Genomic DNA, 24,944 nt, shown 5'->3' with positions numbered 1-24,944 from the left:
GAGGAAATATCCCGACGAAGTTCTCCCTCGGTATATTCCGAGGAGATTTCCGACAAACTAGTGATCCTCGGAATTTCCTCGAAAATTTGTTTCCTCGGAATTCCGTCGGAAAATTCCGAGGGATTTCCGAGGAAAGAAGAAATTCCGAGGAATTATTTCCGAGGACTTGTTTCGTCGGTATGTCGTCGGAATAACGTTATTCCGACGAAATTCCGACGATTTTTTCCCTCAGTATCCTTGCTATTTTCTTGTAGTGACAATGTTTGCGGTGAACTTGAAGTTATCTTTTCTTGAGACCTTTGAGAACTTAGTGTACAATTTGGTGAACTGCGACACGAACTGCGTGTCCATAAAAACACAAATGGGGCTTAGGAGATGATTGCGACCAAAACAATGCACTTGTGTGGAACATAAGGACATCCACAACCTGTTTCGAGAAGATTCATGCCACATATGTTAATGATAAACATGGAAAAGCGGGGACACTTTCTAATATTAGCATGAATAAACATACCTGAGGCGACAGTTGGGTTGCTCTCTCAACTACCTCGTAAAGCTGAGTCTTCGGATATTCCCCCTTTCAGTTGATATTTCACTATTCACCAAATAAATGGTAAGCTGTTAGCCAGGTAATAACAACTAAAACCCTATAACTTCCTAAATTGATCAATATCTGCGAATTATGAACTTACAATGGCGTCGTCATCTTGTCCATTAGAGCAGCAAACTTGGCCGAGTAATCAATGTTCCCTCCCCTATAGATCGCATCTGTAATTTTCTTGCACGGTTCAGAAAGCCTTTATCACATTCGTACTCACCCAAAAGGGACTTCGTTGGTACCTTTTACCGCTTGCTTTTTCTACACGCAGGTGGAGCTTCTTCCATAGATGCTTATTCGTGGTCTTCATCAACACCTTCGTGGTCAGTGTTGATGGTGACATTGGCGTGTTTAAGCCGCTTCAGACGTGCCTCATGCGTGAGGCCAAGCGTGAAGGTTGGGTTTGGAAACAACAAAGCAGGATCAAGAGTCTGCATTGTTTAAAACAGTCGGGAGGTGGAAATAAAATCACTTAAGATAGAGTTGCGGAGTGATGGAAATGAGATAACTGTAAAGGTTATGTACCGAGTCCACTTGTGCATCAGAAGGTTGTGGACCTACATGCTCTTGTTGAGAACATTGTGGTGTTGAATGATCGGCCTCAAAGCCTGGTTGGCCACTGTTGCCAGTCACCCCACCCACCGCCGTGTTTGCATTCGAAGCATTTTGACCACCCTGTATATAAATTAAGTTAGCTGGGAGAATAATGCTTAACCGGTTCAACATTATTTTAGCCGTATAACTATAAACTTACAGCAGCAGCAGATTGGCTTGATCGGTTTGCAAAGTTGATTGCATCAGAAATTATCGTTGGGACATCTGGGACTGTTTGAGTGCTGGCATCCACCACGTGGGGTCGGTTGTTTGCCATATCTGGAGGAGATACATGCACCGTCGCCGCTAACTTACGTATGTCAGCAGATAGGGTTGCGATTTGGTGGTCACTATCCTGGACAGTGCAAAAAACCTCGCTGATATTTGCAAGGATAGTCTCCGTGAAGGCATTAGTTGATTCCTGGATCGTTGATATGGCGCCATGTAGGAGCTGGAAGTCGTCCTTGAGCTATTCAGAGACTAAAGAGGGTAACAAATCAATGTCTACGCCCTCTTGGCCGTGAGAGGAGCTACCTGTCTTCGTTTTGACCGTCTTGCGGCCTACCAATTCTGCTTTTCCCTCTTCCCGCATCCTATTAACCTCCTGCTTCGTTGACCCACCCACAAAGCATTGGGAGTTGAAACCAAACCGCTGGTCGATTAGATTCAACATATTCGAGACGCCAACATCGTCTTCGTCATCTGACCATTCGTACTCTGTAGCAACGTTTGTCTCTCCGTTCGCATCTAACATGATCGACTGAACTAATGCCTGCATGTGACCAAACATTAGGACATTACATTTTGGTAGATGCAGACAAATTCCCCGCAACAAATTTGTTAATATGCTCTGGATATAGATATGTATACCTTCTCTGCATCATCTGTGTCGCGCGCGTGCCCAGGGCTGATGCCTTTTTACCACGTTTGACACTCTCATTGGTATCATCGTCACCCCCAGAATCACCGTCAGAGCCAGATGAACCTCCCTCCTGCACCACTTCGGTGAGCGCAGGTACACATTCAACGATGACAAGTTGCAGAGAAAGTACAAATCCCTTAAGAGAAATTGTGTTCTGGGACATGGAAACTTCCTTTCTCTCCTTTATGCTGGTCATCAACATGTCGAATGAGACCCTCTCCCAAGGATACGCTAAAAATGCATCCAGATCTTTGATTTTCTCGGTGCATTCTTTGGAGATCCGAGGTGTATGTGTCGTCGGGAGTATAACGGAGGCCAATAAGGTGAGGTATGCGTATTTCAACCTGATGTCTTTGTCAACAACTGTTTTCTTCTCCAGCATCCTAAGCACAGATGAGACGGGTACCTCTTTCAGTGATCCAAATAGCTCACCACCCCAGTATGGTTTCTCAGTCATGAAGTTCTTCGATTTCTTTTTGCTTCTTCTCGGGAATTTGCTGCAGTTTAGACCCGTGACCAAAGCGAATTCTCGAATTGAAAACCTAATTGGTTTTCCAGCAAAGAGGAACCACGCCTCGTGCTTCTTAGAGACCTTGAGTTGTCTGGATATAATATATCGCCCAAACCTCCCGGAAAAACTAGGTTTGTCGGCGATCTCAACCAATTTTCCGAATGGCGAAACCCTAATGTGTTCAAACTCGTCAGGATCGAGAACAACGAGGATTTTTCTGATTGCGCATGCCTTGTGATATGGAGTTACCCTAACGCCAGCGGGTTCTTCTCCGATGGCGAAAATCCTTTCCGGGAGAAGACAAGGGGGCCGTCACCTGTCGTCGTTCTCCTCCATAGATTGGTTAAGTGAGAGCAGAAAATTGTTTAATTTTGTGATGGGAGAATGAGAGAAGAGAGAAAGGGAAAATATTAAATTTCCGAGTCTCGAAAAGTTTCGTATAACCACCAGTAACTGATACGCAACCTCTGACAAAGAGATTTGGTCGAAAACAGATCTCTCCGTATCTTAAAGGAAGATTTGCTCCACTTCTCTGGCTTATTGAAACGATTATGAAGTAGGGGTAACAGGGTAAAAATATACCATGAACAGTTGCCTCAATTCGCGCTTTTGGTATATGGCAAATATCGCGTAAGTGCGTTGATAGAGCTCCTAATTTCTCAACTAAAAAAATCTATTTTGCGAACTTTAAACGCTTGAAATAAAATGAAAGAACATTAAGAAACTAAAAGAGAGAGAATAAAAGTGAGCAAGAAGAAAAAACCAGAAGTAAATCGAATAAAGGAAAAAAAAGATCTAAGACAATAAAGTGAGTAAGAAGAAAAAACCAACGTTCTCATTTTTTTTCAATTTGTCTTTGTACTCATCTTCATTAACCTTTTAATCATCTTTTCAAAAAACCAGAAGAGAGAGAATAAAAGATTAATTGAAGACTTAACAATATAATGAAAAGAATTAAGCTGATTTTGAATCTACTCTTGATCTAGCTTCTTTTATTATATCCCGTAAATTTTACAAATTAAACTGATACAATCACCGGTCCTTATTCCAAAAAAAGATGATGATTAATTTCTGTGGACCATCGTCAACTCATCTCGACGAGGCTTAATCACCAAGCTTTTCTGCTCATGCGTTAGGAGTTCCCAAAGCCGGATCTTTGGATAAACATAAAGATGCAGTCGATGAGAACCACTATCAAATAAAGTGTTGGTAGAGATTGTAAATATTCATCTACTAAATAAGGTTTCATACTCATACGGTTTAATAATTATTTTAATATTTTTATAATAAAATTTTTAAATCAGTGATTACATAATTTTCAATGGGGTACGTTTAATACTTATAGTAATTCACAATCATTTTTAAAATTTCAATGCAAAATTTAAAATTAAAATATTTAGTTTCCAATATTTGTTCAATGCAAATTTTGAAATTAAAATATTTATGCATTTTTAGATGGTATATATTTTAATTTAAACTTATTAAAAATATATATATTTACTCTGAATATCTATTAAATTAAACTTCCAACTTATATGATTTTATAATTTTTTGTATATTGTTATAACAAAACATTTAAACTATTAATCACAAAATATTCTATGTGGAATTTTTAACGTTTTATTAATTTATAGTGGTCTTTAAAAATTTAAAATATAGCATACATGAAAGAGAGGTTGAACAAATTTTACGAAAAATCTAATTTTTTATTATATAGTTAACATGATTGTTTAATTTATTTCCACAATATAAAATTAAACAAAAAAGTGAGGTTAAACAAATTTTTATCAAATCTTTCTTATTCAAAATCATTAGTTTTCATATATGTTTTAATCACATTAGTTAATTGACAATTCTTTCAAATAATCATTTTTAAGTTTTTTGCACAAAAATAGTCTTCAATGAAAAAATGATCAAAATAGCTTTTTTATTTTTTATTTTGAAAATTTAAATATATTTATATTTAAAAAAAATATATTTGGAACTCTATCCTCAAAACTCACCCCTTAACTCTAAACTATAAATCTAGGTTAGTTAACCCTAGGGTATAAATGTATATTTACCTTTTATTAAAATTTATTTTAGTCATTTTTTTCCTTGTAAATTATTTTTGTGAAAATAAACTAAAAAGAGTTATCCTAGGGAACTTCTCTTAATTGTTAATTCCATAAATTTTTATTTAATAAAAAAAGGAAGAACATTAATATATAATAGTTTGTTGTTAGTTTAATAATATATCTATATGGACCTAACTTATTTCTCTGAAACTTCTAAATATCATACTATTGATGACACATATCATAGTTCAGTAAATTCTACGGACATCACTTCAAGTTAAAGTCTGCTAACTAATTTTTTTATTAAATGTTCAACATTTCTGCAATTACAGAACTGATTTAAACATATTTCTTATGATATATTACAGATTATATGTGACATGGAGAGAGATTTCACAGTAGACTAAGTCGGGAGGCGAAAGTTGGGCAAGTGCTGATCGGGTGTCGGTTGCAATAAGAGTGGTGAAGTTAAGTAAATACATGGGGTATCCGGACAGTAGACTTGGGAGCACTTATAATTTTTAGTCTCTACGGAGCCTCACTTAAGGATTGACTAGTGTAATCGCAGCGGTTGTGGTTGCGGTTGCGAGCAGTTGAGATTTTAAGCGGTTTTAAGAGAGTTGTACGACTGGTAATGCGGTTAGAAATTTGTGCATTTACAGGATACTTATGAGTGATTAACCACCAAATACAACAGCGGATAAATATAAATTAACAATATTTACATTTTATATAATTATAAAAATATTAAACATCATAATATTATAATAAATATAAAAAAATTATTTATAAAATTTTATTTTTAAATTTTTAAAAATTATAGAAAAGATTTTTATTTTAAAAATTTATAATATGCATTAATATAATAGATACATTTTAGTATTTCTATTATTTCAATTTAAATTTTTTATTTTTGTATTTATATTGTTTTAAAAAAAAATTTGCCCTCCCGCAACCGCCCACAACTGCAACCGCTAGCTGGAACCAGCTTTTAAATATATGACTGGTTTTCCCGCTACCATCCGCAAACGCAGCTTCTACGGTTGGTAGCGGTTGTTGGTGTATGCAACAATTACTCAAACCGCTTTAAACCGCTCTAAACCTTATAAATTCAAAAGTTGGTTGCAGCTAGCGTTTGCGGTTGCGGAAGGAATTTTTTTTTTAAACAATATAAATACAAAATAAAAATATTCAATAAAAAAATTAAATTGAAATTATAAAAATACTAAAATATATCTATCATATTTTAATTAATATTATAAAATTTTAAAATAAAAATATTTTCTATAATTTTTAAAAATTTAAAACTATAAATTTCTAAATATAATTTTATAGTTATTATAATATTATGATTTTGATATTTTTATAATTATATAAAATGTAAATATTGTTAATTTATTATTTAACCGCTGTTGCATTTGGTAGTTAACCAGACATAAGTATCCCGTAAACACACCAATTTCTAACCGCAGAACCAGTCGTACAAATCTCTTAAAACCGCTAGAAACCACAACTACCCGCATCCGCAAACTTCCGCAACCATAGCCGCTGAGTTTGAATCAGTCAGGCCGTAAATTTAAGAGGTTTAGAGCAGTTTGAAACGATTTAGAGCGGTTTGAGTGATTGTTGCAAAATGACAATAACAGCTAACAACCGCAAAATCTAAGTTTTCGGGTGGTAGCGGAGAAACCAGTCATGCCCTTAATGTTAAATGATATTAGTTTATGCCTTGTGGTTGCTTTGTTTATGCTCTGGATATTTACACATGCACCGTATTTAATAATTACAAAAAAATAACTTTTTTTTAAAGAACAAATTTTTTTACATATATCTATGTGTATATTTTTTTTTACTATTAGAACCGTACGCAGTTATCTTGCATGTTATCATTCCGAACAATAGTTTGAGAGGAGTTTTTTTTTAACACTAGTCAAATCAACGATTACATGATCATATAATATATATTATATTACATATAATGATCAACTACCTGCAATAAATGCGAACATGATGAGCAGTTTCACGAACAACAACTCCACGATGTAATTCTATAACACGTGGATCTTCAGACAGTTCTGTATGTACAACATTTTCGATAGACAATTTTTCTTCACAGTGCACGAGCACAATGAACGGCTGAGGATACAACATTTTGAAATTTCTAAAAGGCTTAGATTGTATAATCTGTAAAATAATTGCGCTTCTTCTTAAAATTGAATTTCAAACTTGATGTATAAACCTTTAAACCTTAACCATATTTTCACGATAATCTAAATTATTCACATTACTCACTTTTTTCTCTTACAGACTTGTCCAAAGAGTGATAAGAGTATAAGTCTGGATATAATGCAAAACGTTTGGGTACTGTGGATCCGGGGACATGTGTCACATGTTGTTGTCCCATGTTATTCTTATCTCTTTACGTATTTTTTAGATTGATATGGTCAAAATCGATGACAGCTTCCACCGACACCAATCCAATGTAACGTCTATCTTCATGGTTTATTATGGCTTGATTTTCGAATAAAGCATTGCCATCTTCATTTTTGATTAAATGTTCTGTAACATGTCAAATCCAATAAATCAGATTATTTTTAATTATTTTCTTTTTCTTTTGAGAAAGTTTTTATTTATTTCTTGGTCTAATTTAAACTAATAACAAAAAATTATAAAAAAAAAAATTTACAAAAAATTTATATTGACAATTTTAAAAATTCAATTATTTTTCCATTGTTTTGTTCTATCTAAAAAGTTACATCTCTTATTTTTCTCCAATAAACCAAAATAATGTTTTCTTTACAACTATTTACGGTTGAATTAATAGACGATCATACATTTTTCCCGTAAAGGAAAAGAAAAACTACAAAGAAACAAAGAGAGACAAAGACGGGAAATAGAAGGATAGACGTCCGGCAGCTATGCAAAGCAAAATGTGACTACCGAAGAGAAACTAAATCGAATTTGACGTAAAAGAGAGAAAAGTATTCACTTGAGATTTTAATTTAGTTTGATGTCTTATGTCTCCATTCTCCAAAAGACCATATTTTAATCGCTTTTTTTTAATAAATGTAAAATTTATTCAACTTGTGACACATCAAAGTGCATCTGTTCTTGATTCCTATAAAGAATCAAATAAATGAATCTAAGAAATCAATGGAACAATCTGTTTAGTCTTCATGTCTGGGCATGCACGTGTCTCAAACCAAGTAATTAGTGATGGGACCGTATTATATAAACTACGGAGACTCAATATTCTAAAGAATAAAAATGATAAGATTATACCAAAGATTAAGAAAAAGATGATTCAACTGCAAAATCGAGATATTATCTCTTTCCTTAACTCAAAATACGTCCCGTAGTGCGATAGTTCGATAACGTAATGAGTCCCAAGATACAACAGCAAAAAATCTTCTGATTTGCGTCACTCTATCAGAAGTCTGACGAAACTAATTTTGTGTATACTCTCGTACTCAAAAAAATAAAAGAAGAGAGACACAAAAATAAAAAGAATCAAATATTCAAGTGGGAGAATTCTTTTTACTATACTTGTTTGTATATGTATGTTTCATGAGTTAACACAAGTGCTCCTTTTTATATAGAAAAATGAAGACACGTTATATCATTATGGAATCAACAAAACGTACCATTTAAGTGCAATAATGGAATTTGAATTCCTTAATTCATAGCTTTTGTACGTTTCTTTTTTTAAGTCATAAATAGGTTTTTGACCAAATCAAAATCCATCAATATACTTTGTTGGGTTTATATTTTACATTTAAGTAAATACAAAAATATCTTAAGAATAAGATTTTAATATAGACTAACTGACATCAAGTCTAATTAATCAATTAAATCAATATTCAAACCCAAATACCCAAAGTGATACATTTGCTTAGTGTTTATACTTCGCCAATTATAAAACTTTACAAACTTTTTATATCATTCACTTCGTATCTCCATTTCTCATTCAAAACAACTCCGATTTTGACCAACAAATACACTAACCCATAGTGTTCACGATGACGATTACATCGTGCCCAAATTCCGGTTATTCCGACAGACGTCTCCGTCGAAAAACCTCCCCCTGTTCCGGAGAAAAGGGGATAGGAAGCTAATAGGGCTCGAAAAAATGGTCCATACCACTTTATCAAAAACGAGTTCCAACAATTAGAGCTTCGTCAAGGTATTTCTAATGCGAATAGTTTTATCCACGAACTTAATCAAGTTGTTCTCATGATGTCGTTGTACAACATGGCGACGGGAATTTCGTTCCCTTCAGGTGTTGCGTAATATTACTTGAAAAGCATATCTGAGAAGAAATGCTTTTGTAGATTTATTGTTTGCCTTTGAGATAAGGTCTACTAGTTCACTCCATGCAGTTGTAACATCTTCTAAGATTTCTCCCACAAGAGCTTTCCAGAGCTTTGCTGAATATGGACAACTGAGGAAAAAAGGTGTTGGCAGATCTCCTGTGCAGCTTGACACAGTACACAGCCAGAGCCGTGCCTCCATTGGCCAAAGAGAAACTTTGGGTTAGATCAATTTTTCAAAAAACACTTAATAGCATATGTTTAATTAATATTACTAATCTTAAGTAAGCTTAATATAGGCTTGGAGTTTATAATAATATATATTTATAGAATAATATATATTTATACAATAATATATATTTATATTTAAATAGACAACTTATATAGTAATATATATTTATATGGGCTTGAGTTTAAAACTTTGGTAGACAAATTATGTTTTAGAAGTATTATTAGTAGACAAATTTTTTATATATTTAAATGTAAGTAGACAAATTATATAGGCGTTGATTTAAGTAGACAAATTTTGTTTAGAATTTTTATTCAGTGTTTTAAATGACTGATTTTATAAGACATATTTTTACTGAACGAGGAAATTTGTTAATATTAGTGTTCACACTAGGCCTGGGCATTTTAACCTGGACCCGAAAATCCGAACCGGAACCGACTCAAAAATATCCTATCCGGAACCGGACCAAAAATTTACAAGTACCTTTTGGCTCTAAATTTTTTTTACGCGAAAGAACAGGAATCGAAAAGGAACCGACCCGAATAGATCCGGACCCGAAAAGAATCGACCCGAATAGACCCGACCCAATAAGAACCGATTTGTACCTGACTTAAAAACATGTATATCTAAAACTATGATTTTTTGTGTTCTATTTTATATATATTATTTTATGATTTAGTTGAAATATCTTTTGTTAACAACATTTGTTATTATTTTTTAACATTTTTAAAGTAATATAAAGCTTTAAAATGTAAAATTTAGAGTTTTAAAATGTTTTATTTTTATTATTAATAGTTTCATTTAAGTTGTTTCGTAAAATTTTACTTTGCTTCTGTTTACGTGATGTGGTACTTTACCAACTAGGCACTTTTGTAACGGTTTGGATTCTCTCAAATAATAAGTGATATATAATGAGTTGATTACTCCGTAGGTCATTTTTTGACTTTTCCTTACACTCAAAAAATATTTTTACATGTGAGACATTTTGTTGTGAGCTAGCAATAGACTGTAGACGATTTTGCCCTTAGTAACATTTGATACGTGGACGGACGATGCGTGGACGGGTGATACGTGGACAGGTCGGGATAAATGTAAAGATTCCAGAAGTTTCATCAAAGCAAGCTCCACAATAGCTGAACTTAATGACACAACACCCAACAACAATGTTTGTTTGTGGACTGGAACTAGAAAATTTTGATTAACAACAATGTTTTGCTGTGGACTGAGACTAGAAAATTTTGATTATGTTGTGGATATAGACGCTAACATATTCACGAATAAAAAACAAGAGAGATCTCTTAAATTTGTGGATAGAGAATTGAAGCTTAATGTGGTGGATAGAGCAATGACTTAAACACTAAACATGGATAAAAAAAATGTAACATATTGAAAGGCTACGATATGGATGCCAATGTGTGTACAATCTCAAGGATGAACAAATTAATAATTTCAAAGCAATAACGGCCACGTACATGTCCATGGAAAAAAATAAGCTTGAGTGATGAAAACAAAGCTAAACAAACGAAAAAGTTAAAACGAGTCAGCTCCTCCTCTTAAACCCCCGGTCAAAACGAATCAACTCCTTTCCCGGTGAGCCACGCCATGGATTCCGAGCTCAACATCTTCGTGGATGAGCTCGGTGAAGATGCGGTGGTTCGAGCTCGTCACAGTCCTCTACCATGAGGTATGTAGTATACTGAATTTTGAATTTTAATCATAATTTTACTCGTGCACAAATAGTCGTCCATGTTTACCTATCCATGCTTACATGTCCACGCTTATCTTTCCATACCCATCCACATGTGCCCTTTATGCTTATATTCTACATGTAATCATTTACTTCTTTCAAAAATCCACATATCACTCATCCATAACACAATCATTGGATACGTGTATAAGTATAGATTTTAAAATATAACAAAAAAACATATCAAAGTGGATATCAAATTATAGAGAATAAAAAATATAATTTATTATATCAACAAAATTTGTTATATGTATTTTTAATTTAAAAATAAACAAAAACAAATTATTAAGAAGTAGACTAAATAATAATAAAGAAACACATTTTCTCTTTTTTCTAACCTAAGAAAGACTTTTTTCTTCTCTGTAAGGGTAAATTTGTCAATTCTGTCTGTAGGTAAGTGTCTTGCAAGTGCATTGTGGTATTAGATGTAATTGAAAAGTGATAAAGTGCCTTTTAATGTAAAAAAATCATATATAATTGTATTTGATGGAGCTGCTAAAAAATGTTTTTCGATAGAAACAAACAATAGTACTGTAACTAAAATTGATGAGATGACCCTCAGTATGAAGTATTATATCAATAATACTTGAAATTATTTTCTTAAATATATAAAAGTATAAATATGTTATTAATCGAATGCATTTCTATATTACGTATTAGAGCATCTCCAATGTAAAACACTACTTTTACTTTCAAAATAGAGTAAAATGGAATATAGAGTAAACATGCTCTAACACTATTCTATTTTCAACTCTATGATAGAATTATAAACAAATAAAAATAGATTACTCTATATATGGAGAAATCACATTACGAAATGAATAATAGAATAGGGTTGGAGTATTTCTTACTCCATACTTCATTTTATTCCATTTTGAAGGAAAAAATAGAATGGATTAGAAATGCCCTTATGGTTAGAGTTATAGACGATGTTCCATCAGAAATTATCATGAAGATACAACACTCTCAGAAAATGATCCTTTAGAAATGACTTTTGTTTCAACCGAGTCAATCCAAGAAGTAAATAACATGGAGAGTGATTTTCATAACATGGAGAGTGATTTTCATGTTACTGAACAAATGGATGGACTTGGAAGCATTACAAGAGGGGGTCAGATTGATAAAATCGACACAAAAATACCAAGATATGGGATGGATGACAAATCGTGGCAAAGGAAAACGAGGCCGTAGAATTCGAAGTTCCTATCAAACGCAATAATATCCTACTTAGTTTGGTTAAGCTTAAAAGTTGTACTAAGTTTTCTTACTTATATATTTTTTTCTCTGTCTACTTCATATATCAAATTTTCTAACAAATCTCATCTCGTACTGTTTTACAAAAAAAAAAATTCCAACACGTTTTAAACATGAATATTTTAACTATTTGTAGTTTTTTTTTGCTGGAACATTTAATGATTTGTAGTTGGTTAGTCATTTAAAAATAAACTTTGACAAAAAGAAAAGAAGTCATTTTAAATAAACATTTTACGATCATTGACGAAATTATCCTCAATAATCAAATATATATGACGTAATATATCACAAATGGGTAAAACTATTTTGTTAGACATGTAACTATAATAAATTGTTTATTTACTTTACTGAATGAATCTTACTATTTTTTTGGATAACCTAGTTATTTGGCAGATCTGAGACTCAACCGACTAATTTTTAGAGGCTTTTTCGGCAGCGCTAAACATTTCTGGTTATTCCAATAGAAGTTTTTTTTTTTTTTTTTTTTTTGATAAAACTATTGGCAATCGCATTCCAATTCCAATAGAAGTTTAATATTCATTTCGCTTAATCACAAAAAAGAACATATCTAAGATGATAAATTTCATCCGAATTACTTTTTTCATCCAAAGTATTTAACACCTTTTCAAATCCACCGTATATATCACTCGACGACGCTGGTTAGGATCTTAGTCTTTTTTATTTTGAATTTATGGTTGTTAGGAATCTATCAGATAATTCAACATGCATAAAATGTTTTTTCGGTGGAAAAAGTCACCTGTTCCGCATTCAAAGATCAAGGTCGAATATTAAAACAGTTGTGCTGCGTTCAGACAAAAAAATATATGTGATGCATTTTTCCATTTACTTTAATTTATACCCAATTGCCAGTTACTAATTTATCTCGATTCTTCTATCATTTATTTAAAAGTTGAAACATTTTTCTTTTACATTGATGCTCAATGTTTCCACTCTCCGAAACGTCATTTGCAACATGTTCGGTTTTGTATGATTGTATCTAAACGTAATAATGCAAGAACTTTCAAATAGTAGACATCAGTCGGAGTATTAGGAAAAGACTCGATCTGATCATTAATATCTACAATCAAATTAATAGAAAATACTGTTGGAATTCGTTTTTGACAAAGTGGCGTTGACCATTTTTCTGATGCGTTTTTGACGGAGACGTCTGTCGGAAGAACCGGAATTTAGGTATGATGTAATTGTCACTGTAAACACTATGAGTTAGTGTGTTTGATTGTCAAAATCGAAGTTGTGTTGAATGAGAAATGGAAATCCAAAATGAATGACATGCAAAGTTTATAAAACTTTAAATTTGACTAAATAGAAAAATTTAGCAAATAAATCATTTTTGGATATATGGGTTTAAATTTAAATATATACATAAATATTTTATGTATATTTGAGCATGAAAAATGTAAACCCATACAAGTATTTATTGGTTTGAATTGATTTGGTTGAAACCAATTACTACTTGTCAAACGTGAGTAATGGAGAATCAATTATATTATTGCACTTAATAGCAATATATACGTTTGGTTTCATTTATAGCTACGTAACGTTTCTTTAACTTTTTGAAATTAAATAGAAACATGTGAAAGCTCATTCACACGAACAGATAGCAAAACAAATCCCTCACATTATTTTTCCTCTCTTCTTTCTCTTTAGTATTTTTTCTTGAGTCTGAGAGTATACACAAAACTAGTTTCGCCAGGCTTCTGATAGAGTGACGCAAATCAAAAGATTTTTTGCAGTTGTATTTTGGAACTCATTGCGTTATCAAACCGTCGCACTACGGGACGTATTTTGAGTTAAGGAAAGAGATAATACCTCGCATCTGCAGTTGAATCATCTTTTTTCTTAATCTTTGGTATATTTTTATCAATTTTATTCTTTACAATATTCAGCTCTTGGTATTTTATATAATACGGTCCCATCAGTTTCCGGTTCTTCCGACAGACGTCTCCGTCAAAAACCCATCTGATTCCGACACCCTTATAGAAATATCGATCAACACCTATTCTTAAAAAAAATAACTTTTACAATAATCAGTCCGGTTAGTGCAAAGCAATAAACGGATATTTTGAGTTAAGAAATACTTTACATTTGTTCACTACCAAATCAACCAAAGTAATAGAAGAGACGCAACACTTGTTCACACCCAAATCAGAGGAAAAAAAACATTCAACATTTATCATCAAATATGAAAAAAACAAGACGAAATTTATAAATGAATCGAGTTTACCAGTAAAACTTTGCGTAAAACAAGATGAAAATGTGAGACAATGATATGTAAGTCAAAATCTATCGTTGGTTAAAACTTAAAAGAGATGGTGAAATCAATAATTTTGAAAATTCAATAATCACATAAGAAGTAACTTATTAAATAATAAAAAAAAATGTACATCCTATTATGATTTGATTGAATGATAAAACCAAAAGATTTAAATATTTGCTTTGCATTTGCCATGGAAGCAAGCAAAACATTTTTTGGTTATTTTGGGATGATTTTACCTTCTATGCATTTAACAATCACATGACATGCTTGTTATATTTCGTTATACTATGTTATTTTGTTGTGTAAACACCTAATTTACTAAAGGATGTTAGACTTTAGGATTTATGGTTTGTTATAACGACTATTCCAAAATTCAACATTCATAAAATATATATACTAGGAGTTTTTCTACGCCTTGCGCAGTAATTTTTAACATAAAATTTTTTATTTTAAAAGAAAATTTTGATTTATATTTCAACATTATTAATTTATATTTTAACTTCAATAGTTATAAAAAATCATAAACGTATTTTTGTAATCTTATTTCTTTTGATTTGGTATAACTATTTAAATTTTATTTTATAAAAATAGTTTTTATATATACATATAAATATAAATTCTAATAAATTTGAGACTTTGTTTTTTTTAGTTAAATTGAAAAATCTTTTTGTTAATTTAAATGATGAAGATTAACAGATAAATTTAAATAATGTTTAAATATTTAACTATCAATTGTTTTTTGGATTAGTGTTACTTTATTTAGTTTATTTTTATTAATGTGAGATACATATATACATATCTATTATTATTTTAATTGTGATATATGAATTATTAATATATTTAATAGTTTACCATAAATAAATATTTATATGGAAAATTGACATTAATGATGATATATGAGTTATTTTTATTACCATATTTAAAATCTCTGCAAAAAAAAATTAAATTTTTATAAGGAAATTTTACCTCTCACAATTAATATGATGTCATGTCAATATTTTCTAAAACATGTCATCTATTTTAAGTGACATGTTATATTTTTTCAGCGAGAATGATTGTAGTGACGATATGTGTATAAATCACTTCGCAAATATAGTCTAGGGGATATTTGAATGAAAATGTGAGACAATAGTAGGTAAGTTAAAATCTATCCTTGGTTAAAATAGATGATGATATGAATAATTTTAAAAATTCAATATTCACATAAGTAACTTATTAGAGAAAGAAAATTCATACGTCCTATTATGATTTGATTGAATGGTAAAACCAAAAAGTTTGAGATATTTGCTTTGCATTTGCCATGGAAGCAAGCAAACCATTTTTGGTTATTTTATGTTACAAAAAACATTTTTTGGTTATTTTGGGATGATTTTACCTTCTGTATATTTTGGTTATATTTCTTCATAGTATGTTTACTTTGTTGTTTAAGCACCTAGTTTACTAATTAATGGATGTTATACTTTAAGATTGATGGTTTGTTAGGAAGACTATTCCAATAATCAACATCATAAATAAATATATATATATATATATATATATATATAGTTATGGAAAAAATCACATGTCCTATAACATTTAATGAAATATCAAAACCAGACCGGGTGATTGTGGTCGAGTGGTAAGGAGACGAAACTGAGACGCCAACACGTTTCAGGTTCGATCCACCTGCTGCGCGAAACTAAGTCACAATTATCCTGGTCACCTAACACGGATATGAGCCTATGCTTTAGGGCACATTTGAATACCCGGAGAGATGATATATCCGTGGGTTGCACCTCCCCTTGGGGATTAGTCTGGGCCTCTCCATGGGTCTACCCAAGGTTAAACAAAAAAAAAAAAAATATATATAATATATATCAAAACCAGAATATTAACACTTTGGCAAAATTTTCTCCAACTTCTTACATGTATTTAACACATTTTTGTTTTAAACAATGCTTAATGTTTCCATTCTCCGAAACGTCACTAGCTATGTACGTATATTTGATAGACTTCGCCTATATATGTTATGTGATCTCTGGTCATTCCTACTCACAACCAAACAAAAAATGGATAATAGATGGAGTCTTGAAGGTATGACTGCTCTTGTAACTGGTGGAGCCAGCGGAATCGGGTTTGCCTTACTACTCTATTGCTACATCATATTTCTTACCCATTGTTTTGATTTTATTCAAGATTCTCTAAATTAATTTTATTTGATTTTGTGAAATTTTATAGGCATGCCATAGTAGAGGAGCTAGCCAGTTTTGGAGCTAGAATCCATGTGTGCGACATATCTGAAACACTGCTCAATCAGAGTTTAAGCGAATGGGAAAAGAAAGGGTTTCAAGTGAGTGGTTCCATATGTGATGTATCCTCTCGTCCCGAGAGAGAAACACTTATGCAAACCGTCTCAGCGATATTTGATGGCAAGCTGAGTATACTTGTAAGAAACTAAGCATATTCTCACAGGAAAAATTCTATTAAGTTGCAAAATATATAGTGCGTAAGGTTTATGTTACTCTTTTTGTTCAACATAGGTGAACAACGTTGCCGTGGTTCACACTAAGCCAACAACCGAATATGACGCAAACGATTTCTCGTTCCAAATTTCAACAAACTTGGAATCTGCTTATCATCTTAGCCAGCTTTCACATCCTCTCCTCAAGGCTTTTGGATTTGGAAGCATTTTCATGATTTCCTCTGTTGGAGGGGTTGTATCAATGTGCTGTGGATCCATCTATAGTCTGGCGAAAGGTACGCAGACTTCACTTACGTATATAATTCCCAAATGATGTTTGGTAAAAATGAATTATATTTTGAGTTAACGTTAATAAGTTATTTTAAAGTGGTACGTCAAAATTTATAGTTGGAACGGTTAATATTTGAAATTTGCACTTGTATATTATATATTATTTTAGATCCTATAATTTATATATGAGATTCCCATTATAGTAAGTGCAAGCACTTTTTATCAAATATATATGATCCCAGTGTCAGAATTCGTTTAACTCTAATTAATTAGCTCGATGGATAATCCTTAATTTCACCAGAAATTACTTCCAACGGCTAGGTGATTTGATCATTCATTTCTGTAAAACCTTGTTGTGTAACGTTCAGTCTAATTTTTCGTTTTCTTTGTGTGTGTATGCGCAGGAGCTTTGAACCAACTAGCCAAAAATTTGGCGTGTGAATGGGCAAGAGATGGCATAAGAACCAACTCTGTTGCTCCTAATTTTGTCAACAATACTACTATGGCTAAACCTGTAACTAAAGACACCCTCCAGATTCTTTGTTTTTTTTTTCTAAGTTTTCAGTTAACGCTATGCACTTCTCATTCTTATGTCTATCTTGTGAATAACCAGTTTTTCAAAGACGCTGATTACGAGAAGAGTTTGTTAAACAGAACTCCACTTGGTCGGGCTGGAGAGCCAAACGAGGTTGCATCACTTGTGGTTTTCCTGTGTTTACCTGCAGCTTCATATATTACTGGTCAGACCATTTGTGTTGATGGAGGTCTCACTGTCAATGGTTTCTCCTATCAGCCAAAGGCTTGAGCTGTGACTTGTGTGTGTTGGTGATGCAGCGTACAAGTATGTTTTAAATTGTTGTTGGGTTTTGTTTTAACCTTTGCTTCTATCACTAATAAAAACAAAAATAAGAAACTCTAGTTTCTATTACTATTGCACTCTTTGAGAATTCAATAGATTTGTGATGGTTTGGTTAACAGTTGTCTCTGAAATCAATGTTTATCCATATCTTGCATCTATTATTTGGTGTTCAAGTTAGTTGTTATTTTATTTACCATGTGGTTTAGAAGTTTTTTTTATTAATCAAGAGTTCTGGACCCTTAAGCGTATACTTCTTCCTTCTTGGGTCGGAATGAGCATTTCAAGATTACTCTCAAGTACTGAACCTAAGACCTGACTTTTCACTCTTTTGGAAGGGTCATATATATTTGATCTCTAGCTCTTAAATCTTAATTTTATGGTTTTGTTTTACTTGTTAGTTATTTTCTCAAACTCTCTCAAACAATATGGCCCTTATTAGTCAAAACTATATTTGAAGAAACCTTTATAAAAACGATTAAGGAGCTGAATGCGAGACAAAAATATATTTCTGATTTGAATCAATGAAAAATATATAAATGGAAGATCTAAAACATTTCTCACCAATGGCGCTATAACACAACAGAGAAGATTGAATTTAAAGGCATGACTGTTCTTGTCACTTCCAGCCTTTCTTTTATTATTGGTTTAAATACGTGAAGGGGGATGAGCTCCATCACCTTGTCAACTTTACAGCTTTGCGATCGCTGAAGCAGGCAAGTGTTTCCTTGGTGGAAGCTTAAGATCCTCCCATCCCTCCTCTTCTTCCACTCTCTTGAAGTACTTATCTACCATGTTATCTTTCATATCCTCCAGTCTCCTTGGCTCCCACTGAAATATAAGTACGGCATTACATAAAAAAGAATGTGACATAACCACAATTCTTAAAAGGGGAGATTTGTCAAACCTTTGGGTTCCTATCTTTGTTTATCAATATGGCTCTACCCCCCTGCATAAGTAAAATCATAATTATATCCTACAACAAGAACAATTTATGGAGGAAGATACATTAGAATCAAGGGAATCTGAAAAACAAACCTCCACAAAATCTTTGCTTATATCTCCCTTCATCACATGTGACACCATTCTATTCTCACGGATAAGACACTGCCCCAACCCTTGCAATCGTCCTTCTCTTATCTGAAATTTATACAACACAATCACAGTCAACTTATCTTTCCCATCATTGCATGCTTGTGATGCATCTTCGAAACGAACCGATCTAAGAGAGATTTTAAGGCTTGCTGGTGAAGCTTTCTTCAATGATCCAGTGGTAGCTGAGATCCAATCATCTGGTTTATGAGTTGCATCTCTCTCCTAATCAACACATATTATGGTACTAGGATGCATTGTCAAGTTGTAATTCATAATCACGAGATCAACATATCCTATTTATTAATAGAAACAGTTGCTCACTTTTTCTAAAGTAAAATGCCACTTGAAAAAAATCTACTGAAACAAAGATGGGCAAAAAAACTTACAAGTGCAGATATAATTTCTTCGACTGTTCTTCTCGAGAAGCACTTATCAATAACATCTAACCTGCATAAAGAGAAGTAAATGGAGATAAGAAATTGGTGACACAAATTTCCATTGAAGATCTACTGAGATATAGATCATGCAAGTTTGAAAGCTGACACCAATACAAGGCTGAAGTTTAAGAAATTGTAATGTAATCATGATAAATAATAAATAAGTTGTTTTAGGACAAGTAGAAAGATAAAATTAGATAGCACTTGCCTGTGGCAAGCACTCTTCTGTTTCGGATGTGGATGTTGAGTGTATGCATCGAGAATTGTTGAGGCAAAGGTAACTGGATCACTTGAACCAACTCTGCAAAGATCTGCTCCTAAGGCAGTCAACCTCTGTGACAATGAGCAACTTTACTAAGTAACATTCCTTAGCCAAATAGACACTTAAGAAAATATACTGACCATAAGTTATAATAGTCATCACAAACCATGAAGCCGGAGAATGTTCTCAATACATTTAACAACTATGGTATAAAGGAAGTTGATACCGTTGAAGGCACAAAATGAGTTGCAAGACCACAAGCAAGCATTTCAGCGCCATCTAACCTAGCTCCAGTGAGGCCAGCATACTCTCCTGAGTAAGAAAGACAGGAGGGAAGAGATAAGATAGAATAGACTTAAAACTTTTGAAGGATATTTCTTTTGTTACCAAAAAATCCAGGGAGCCTTGACAAGAAGTAGGAGGCGCCTACATCCGGAAATAGACCTAGAGCAGTCTCAGGCATGGCAAAAACCTTGCAGAACACGCAAAAGATATCGGAATACCGTACTATGTTCTGTTTTAGACCAAACTATTTGTCATCCACATGGACATGTTTCTTTTAAGAAGAAGAATACCGTGTTCTCTGTTGCAATACGAAATCTACCGTGGACGCAGACACCAGCTCCACCTCCCATGACAATACCATTCAAAATTGAAATCTACATTTTTTTTCAGAACGAGTTAATGAGCTTATAGTACACTTCCACTAAAAGTAGAAACTATACTGAGAAGAAGTGAGACCTGAGCTTTACTATATGTGGCCATTACATAGTTGAGAGTATATTGAAGTGACATGAAATCAGCACTGCGTCTCCATTTGCCTAGTCTGATGTCACGAACAACAGCTGAAACATCACCACCGGCACAAAACGCTCTTCCCTGACCCTGTGCCGAAGTTTTAAACTTGTTTGACACAAAGGGTCATCCTCATATGCATAACCGGAAAGAGATAAGGATAGCGAAATTACCTTTAGGATGACAAGTTTGACACTAGGGTCCTCCTCATACGCAAGGAACAGTTGCAGCAAGCGAGTGATCTAGAAAAGACTAATTTAAGTCAAATATATACGATATGGAGGAAGAAACAACAAGGGGAAAGATTCAATACCATGTTCAAAGACAGAGCATTCAGCTGCTTTGGTCTGTTTAGTGTCAAGATTCTTACATTCGATGTCTCTTCCACTAAAACCTGTAATCAAATTGATTCAGAGAGAAAGAAGAACTGATCCTTGTCAGCTTTGCAGTAAAAAAAGAGAAAAGAGACCTGAGAGTGAGGTTCAGAGGCCATTGTCTTCTTCTTTCTTACGGGTCACTCTCGCGTTTTCCTCCACGACAGAAAGGAGACCTGAGAGTGAGGTTCAACTTCTTTTATTCTGCTTAGTGTGGTTCTACTTGTTCATGTTGTTTCTGCGGTGGTTTAGAGTTTAGTTGGTAGAGCTTTTATACTGCTTTTTATTATCCAATCAATTATTTTTACAAAAGCATTTAAAGAAACATTTTAAGTAATAAAAGCTTTGTATGATAAGGAATCATTGTTTCATAAATATCTTACTAAATTTATATAATTCAAATTTAGTATTTTATTCGTAAATATATATTCATAAAAGCCTTCTTAAATATACATTTAAGAACATATTTTTAAATACATATTTATGAAAAAGATTCTAAATTTTATGAATATATTATAAATATTTATCAATATCTTTCAAAGTTTTAAAAACTATTATACTTATTCAGTAATATTTACCTAAATATGCATAAAACTCAAATTCATGAAGATGTCGTACACATTCAATAAGGTCTTTCTAGACATTTTTTAAAACATTGTATCATAAAAAAAATTAAAAATTGTTTTTCAAAACAAAAAAATTCACAAAAGATTATTTAAATATTTATTATTTTATATATTTATTGAAAATTTTATAATTGTCATTTATCCTTTTAGTGAAATCTATTTTGGTCACTTTGATTCTTATGTGAACAAAAACATGTTTTGGGACTATTTGAGACAATTTTTCTTATACTAACCATAAAATAAATGAGTAATCTGCAAAAATTTGGTTTTTTTATTTCCTTAACCAAAAGCTACAAAATTAACTAATTTGATTTATATATATGAAAATTAATGATTTTAAATAATAAAAATTTCCAACAATTTTATATACTCTATCATTTTTATTATTAAAATATATTAAAAATCACTTTAAGCATATAATAAAATTTTAATATTTTTATGTTATATTTGATTTTTTTATAACGACTATAATTTACTAGAGATGTTAAAAAGTCTTACATTAAAAAAATTGTATTCAATGATTTAACCCGTTTTTTAACAAAATACAAAGGATTATAAAACCATATTGTATGAAGTAGATTTCATAGATATCTGGTTTAAAAAGATATATTAATTTTAAATAAATTTAATAATAAATCAAATAACTGCACAACTAGATTTTGTTTTATTTTTAAATACAATATGGAATAAAATTTGCGCAAACGTGTGGATTGAATTCAAATTTTCTCTTAAAAAATTGTTAACTTTAATTTCATGCATTACCATTTCATTAACCCTAAATTAATCCAAAAATTGGATATATGATACTTAGCTGATAACAGTTTCCAATAATATTAAAAACGTTGGTATGCTGGTATTCAACATATTTATTATTGGTTTCTAAGGTATAATTTAGATATGCATTATTTTTATAGTGCCTTATTCAATATATTTATTGTTGCAAACAAAGCTAATTTATTTTTGCAAACGAAAAATTGTTTAAAAATTTTATTATATTTTTAGTTGATATCATAATTTTCTATACAATATTCATAATATATTCCTAACATATCAGAATACCATAATATCCTCTAGATATTGGGATATATTCCATTTAGTAAATTTTTTGACAACCATATATAAATCTAAATGGTTTATGATGGTTCTTCATGTAAAATTGTTATTGTAAATATTTTTAAATAAAACATATAAAATATGTACTTTATTTAATTTTCTGTTTATTAAAATACTTATATTAATTAAAAAACTTCTATTATCAAATCTTAATTATTTTATTATTTTATTCAAAATAAAAGTATCTATTATATTATTAAATTATAGTAAAAATTACTGTCTAAATTATTTTACATATGATTTTAAAATATTAAAATTAAAGAAAATTATTTATTGAATTCTAAGATTTACACAAGATTTTCTAATTTATTTATATTATGAATCATTTTTGAAAAATTGCCAAAATTACCACATTCATAATACACTTTTCATGTTTACCTTCACCACATTTACCCCTAATTTTTAAAGAATTAAATAGACACTTACAATCTAGGTTGTATGGAAACTTGGATGAAAGCCGTTTTACGTTTCAGAATCGAAATATCTCAAAAACTCGTTTTTTGAAAATCTCATTTTGGAAACTCAACGGAAATTTCCGTTGCCACTTTAGAAACTTGTGATTTTGTTTTGGATACGCAAAGAAAACTTTTTAAAACAAGTTTTGTATCTTGTATATTTATTTTAAGTTAAGCTACTTAATATTTGAGTGTTGGATATCTGCTATTTTAAAATTTTAATATGATTTTGATGTTTAACTATTACTTGTTTCATTTTCGTGTACTTAACATAAAATTGTTATTCGGTTATTTATATTATTAGATAGACCAAACAGAAGAAAATAATTGTACTCCCATGTTAATCATTCATATATATGTATGTATATAGTTATATATTTATAAACGTTTCAAAAACGTTTCCATTTTAAAAACAAATTATACATGTTACGTTTCCACATATATGTTTCCGATTACATGCATCCTAGCTTACAATCATGTACTAACTAATCTAGATTAGGGTTTAGAGTTGAGAGGTGGGTTTTGGAATGTGGGGATTAGAATTTTAATAAATATATAAATAAATACGTAACTTGTGTTTAAAAAAAAATAAAAAATTGAATTTATAAAATAAAATTTGCAAAAAAATATATATATAAAAAAAGTTTGAATTTGAAAAGTTATAATTCGAAAACTATAAAAAAAATTAATTTTTAAAAATAATTATTTATACTTTTATATCTATAAAACAAAGATATAAGAATCTTTTGTCTCTTTAAAGAATAATGTATTTTTGAAAATGTTCTTTTAATGAAGGCAGACATGATAAATGGTACTAATAATATGTTAGAAGCGAAATTTACCCATTATTTTTTCAAAATACATTTCTACATATTCTGATGTAGGATTTTGCCTGAGACACATAGGAAAAAAGAATTTGATATATAATTAAGACAAGAAAACTGCATGATTGATACAAATTGGTATGAAAATTAGAGTTTAACTTTAAAAAAACTACATTATAATTGGTTAGGTTTGATGATTGAAAAAATAAATAAAGCTAAACAACTAAGTTAAAACTCAATATACCTTATCAATAATTATATGTGGACACGAGATTCCTATTACCATTACTTACATACCCAAATAACCCAACAGATATTACCTGATTCTAATGTTAAAGGTGATTTTTTGTACGTTTATAGAACAAATAGAAAAAAAATATTGAGCCACGTTTTAATGCGGAGTGTGTCTTAGTTTTCACTTTTCACTTATAAACATTAACCATTTTGAAATAATTTGTGTTCGTTCTATACATTTGATCACATTAACTCATTATTTTCTTTAAAAGGGGAAAGTATCTATATAAACTGCCAGAGAAGAGAAAAGATAACGAGATATTGAAAATAGTGGAATTTTTGTCTATTCACCAAATTATCGCACGACATAAGGGACCGGAACGTACACCGATCCTTTTCAGCAAGATAAGATCCCCGGGCGTATTATTAACATGTATTACACGTGATTGTATCTGATGTGATCGTTTTATTGATATTAGATTTTGATCCGTGTTTTTTTAAATGCTAATAGATATTTTATACTGTGAAATTTAATAAAAATATATCAAATATTTTATTAGAGAAGTTAAAATATATATATATATATATATATATCCTATATAAATCCGTCTCATTTAAGATTCAACCCATTAAACTTTAAAT

At 31.4% G+C, this 24,944-nt stretch overlaps 2 protein-coding genes across 3 annotated transcripts; one reads left to right on the top strand and one right to left on the bottom strand.

The window, feature by feature from the left end:
- The first annotated feature begins 16,399 nt into the window (after positions 1-16,399).
- Positions 16,400-18,159, top strand: LOC106340066 (tropinone reductase homolog At2g30670-like). The gene is made up of 5 exons (XM_013778934.1): positions 16,400-16,613; positions 16,718-16,925; positions 17,020-17,236; positions 17,636-17,745; positions 17,845-18,159. Exons 1-5 carry the CDS (start codon positions 16,435-16,437, stop codon positions 18,034-18,036), a joined length of 906 nt encoding a protein of 301 aa, XP_013634388.1. The 5' UTR covers positions 16,400-16,434; the 3' UTR covers positions 18,037-18,159.
- A 419-nt stretch (positions 18,160-18,578) lies between these two features.
- LOC106339665 (3-hydroxyisobutyryl-CoA hydrolase 1-like) lies at positions 18,579-21,303 on the bottom strand. 2 transcript variants are annotated; one of them, XM_013778516.1, is made up of 13 exons: positions 21,146-21,303; positions 20,990-21,070; positions 20,850-20,918; positions 20,623-20,766; positions 20,457-20,540; positions 20,269-20,353; positions 20,108-20,193; positions 19,828-19,952; positions 19,569-19,629; positions 19,306-19,404; positions 19,126-19,227; positions 18,995-19,036; positions 18,579-18,918 (listed from the first exon to the last, which is right to left on the bottom strand). In XM_013778516.1, exons 1-13 carry the CDS (start codon positions 21,167-21,169, stop codon positions 18,778-18,780), a joined length of 1,143 nt encoding a protein of 380 aa, XP_013633970.1. In that variant the 5' UTR covers positions 21,170-21,303; the 3' UTR covers positions 18,579-18,777. The 2 variants fall into 2 exon arrangements, with proteins under 2 accessions (XP_013633970.1, XP_013633971.1); XM_013778517.1 differs by lacking the exon at positions 19,306-19,404.
- Between the last annotated feature and the right edge of the window lie 3,641 nt (positions 21,304-24,944).

The sequence above is a fragment of the Brassica oleracea genome, chromosome C4 (genome assembly GCF_000695525.1).
Source record: "Brassica oleracea var. oleracea cultivar TO1000 chromosome C4, BOL, whole genome shotgun sequence".
In the NCBI taxonomy this organism is placed as follows: Eukaryota; Viridiplantae; Streptophyta; class Magnoliopsida; order Brassicales; family Brassicaceae; genus Brassica; species Brassica oleracea.
The sequence above is the reverse complement of the archived record's forward strand: the minus strand, read 5'-3'. Positions and strand labels throughout refer to the sequence as shown.

Coding starts and splice junctions, on each gene's coding strand:
- LOC106340066 (XM_013778934.1), top strand. CDS start 16,435: ATGCTTAATGTTTCCATTCTCCGAAACGTCACTAGCTATGTACGTATA. Junction 16,614..16,717: donor GGTGGAGCCAGCGGAATCGG/GTTTGCCTTACT, acceptor GAAATTTTATAG/GCATGCCATAGTAGAGGAGC. Junction 17,237..17,635: donor CATCTATAGTCTGGCGAAAG/GTACGCAGACTT, acceptor GTGTATGCGCAG/GAGCTTTGAACCAACTAGCC.
- LOC106339665 (XM_013778516.1), bottom strand. CDS start 21,169: ATGGCCTCTGAACCTCACTCTCAG. Junction 20,767..20,849: donor TCAAACTTGTCATCCTAAAG/GTAATTTCGCTA, acceptor ACTTCGGCACAG/GGTCAGGGAAGAGCGTTTTG. Junction 19,037..19,125: donor TAAGCAAAGATTTTGTGGAG/GTTTGTTTTTCA, acceptor TTACTTATGCAG/GGGGGTAGAGCCATATTGAT.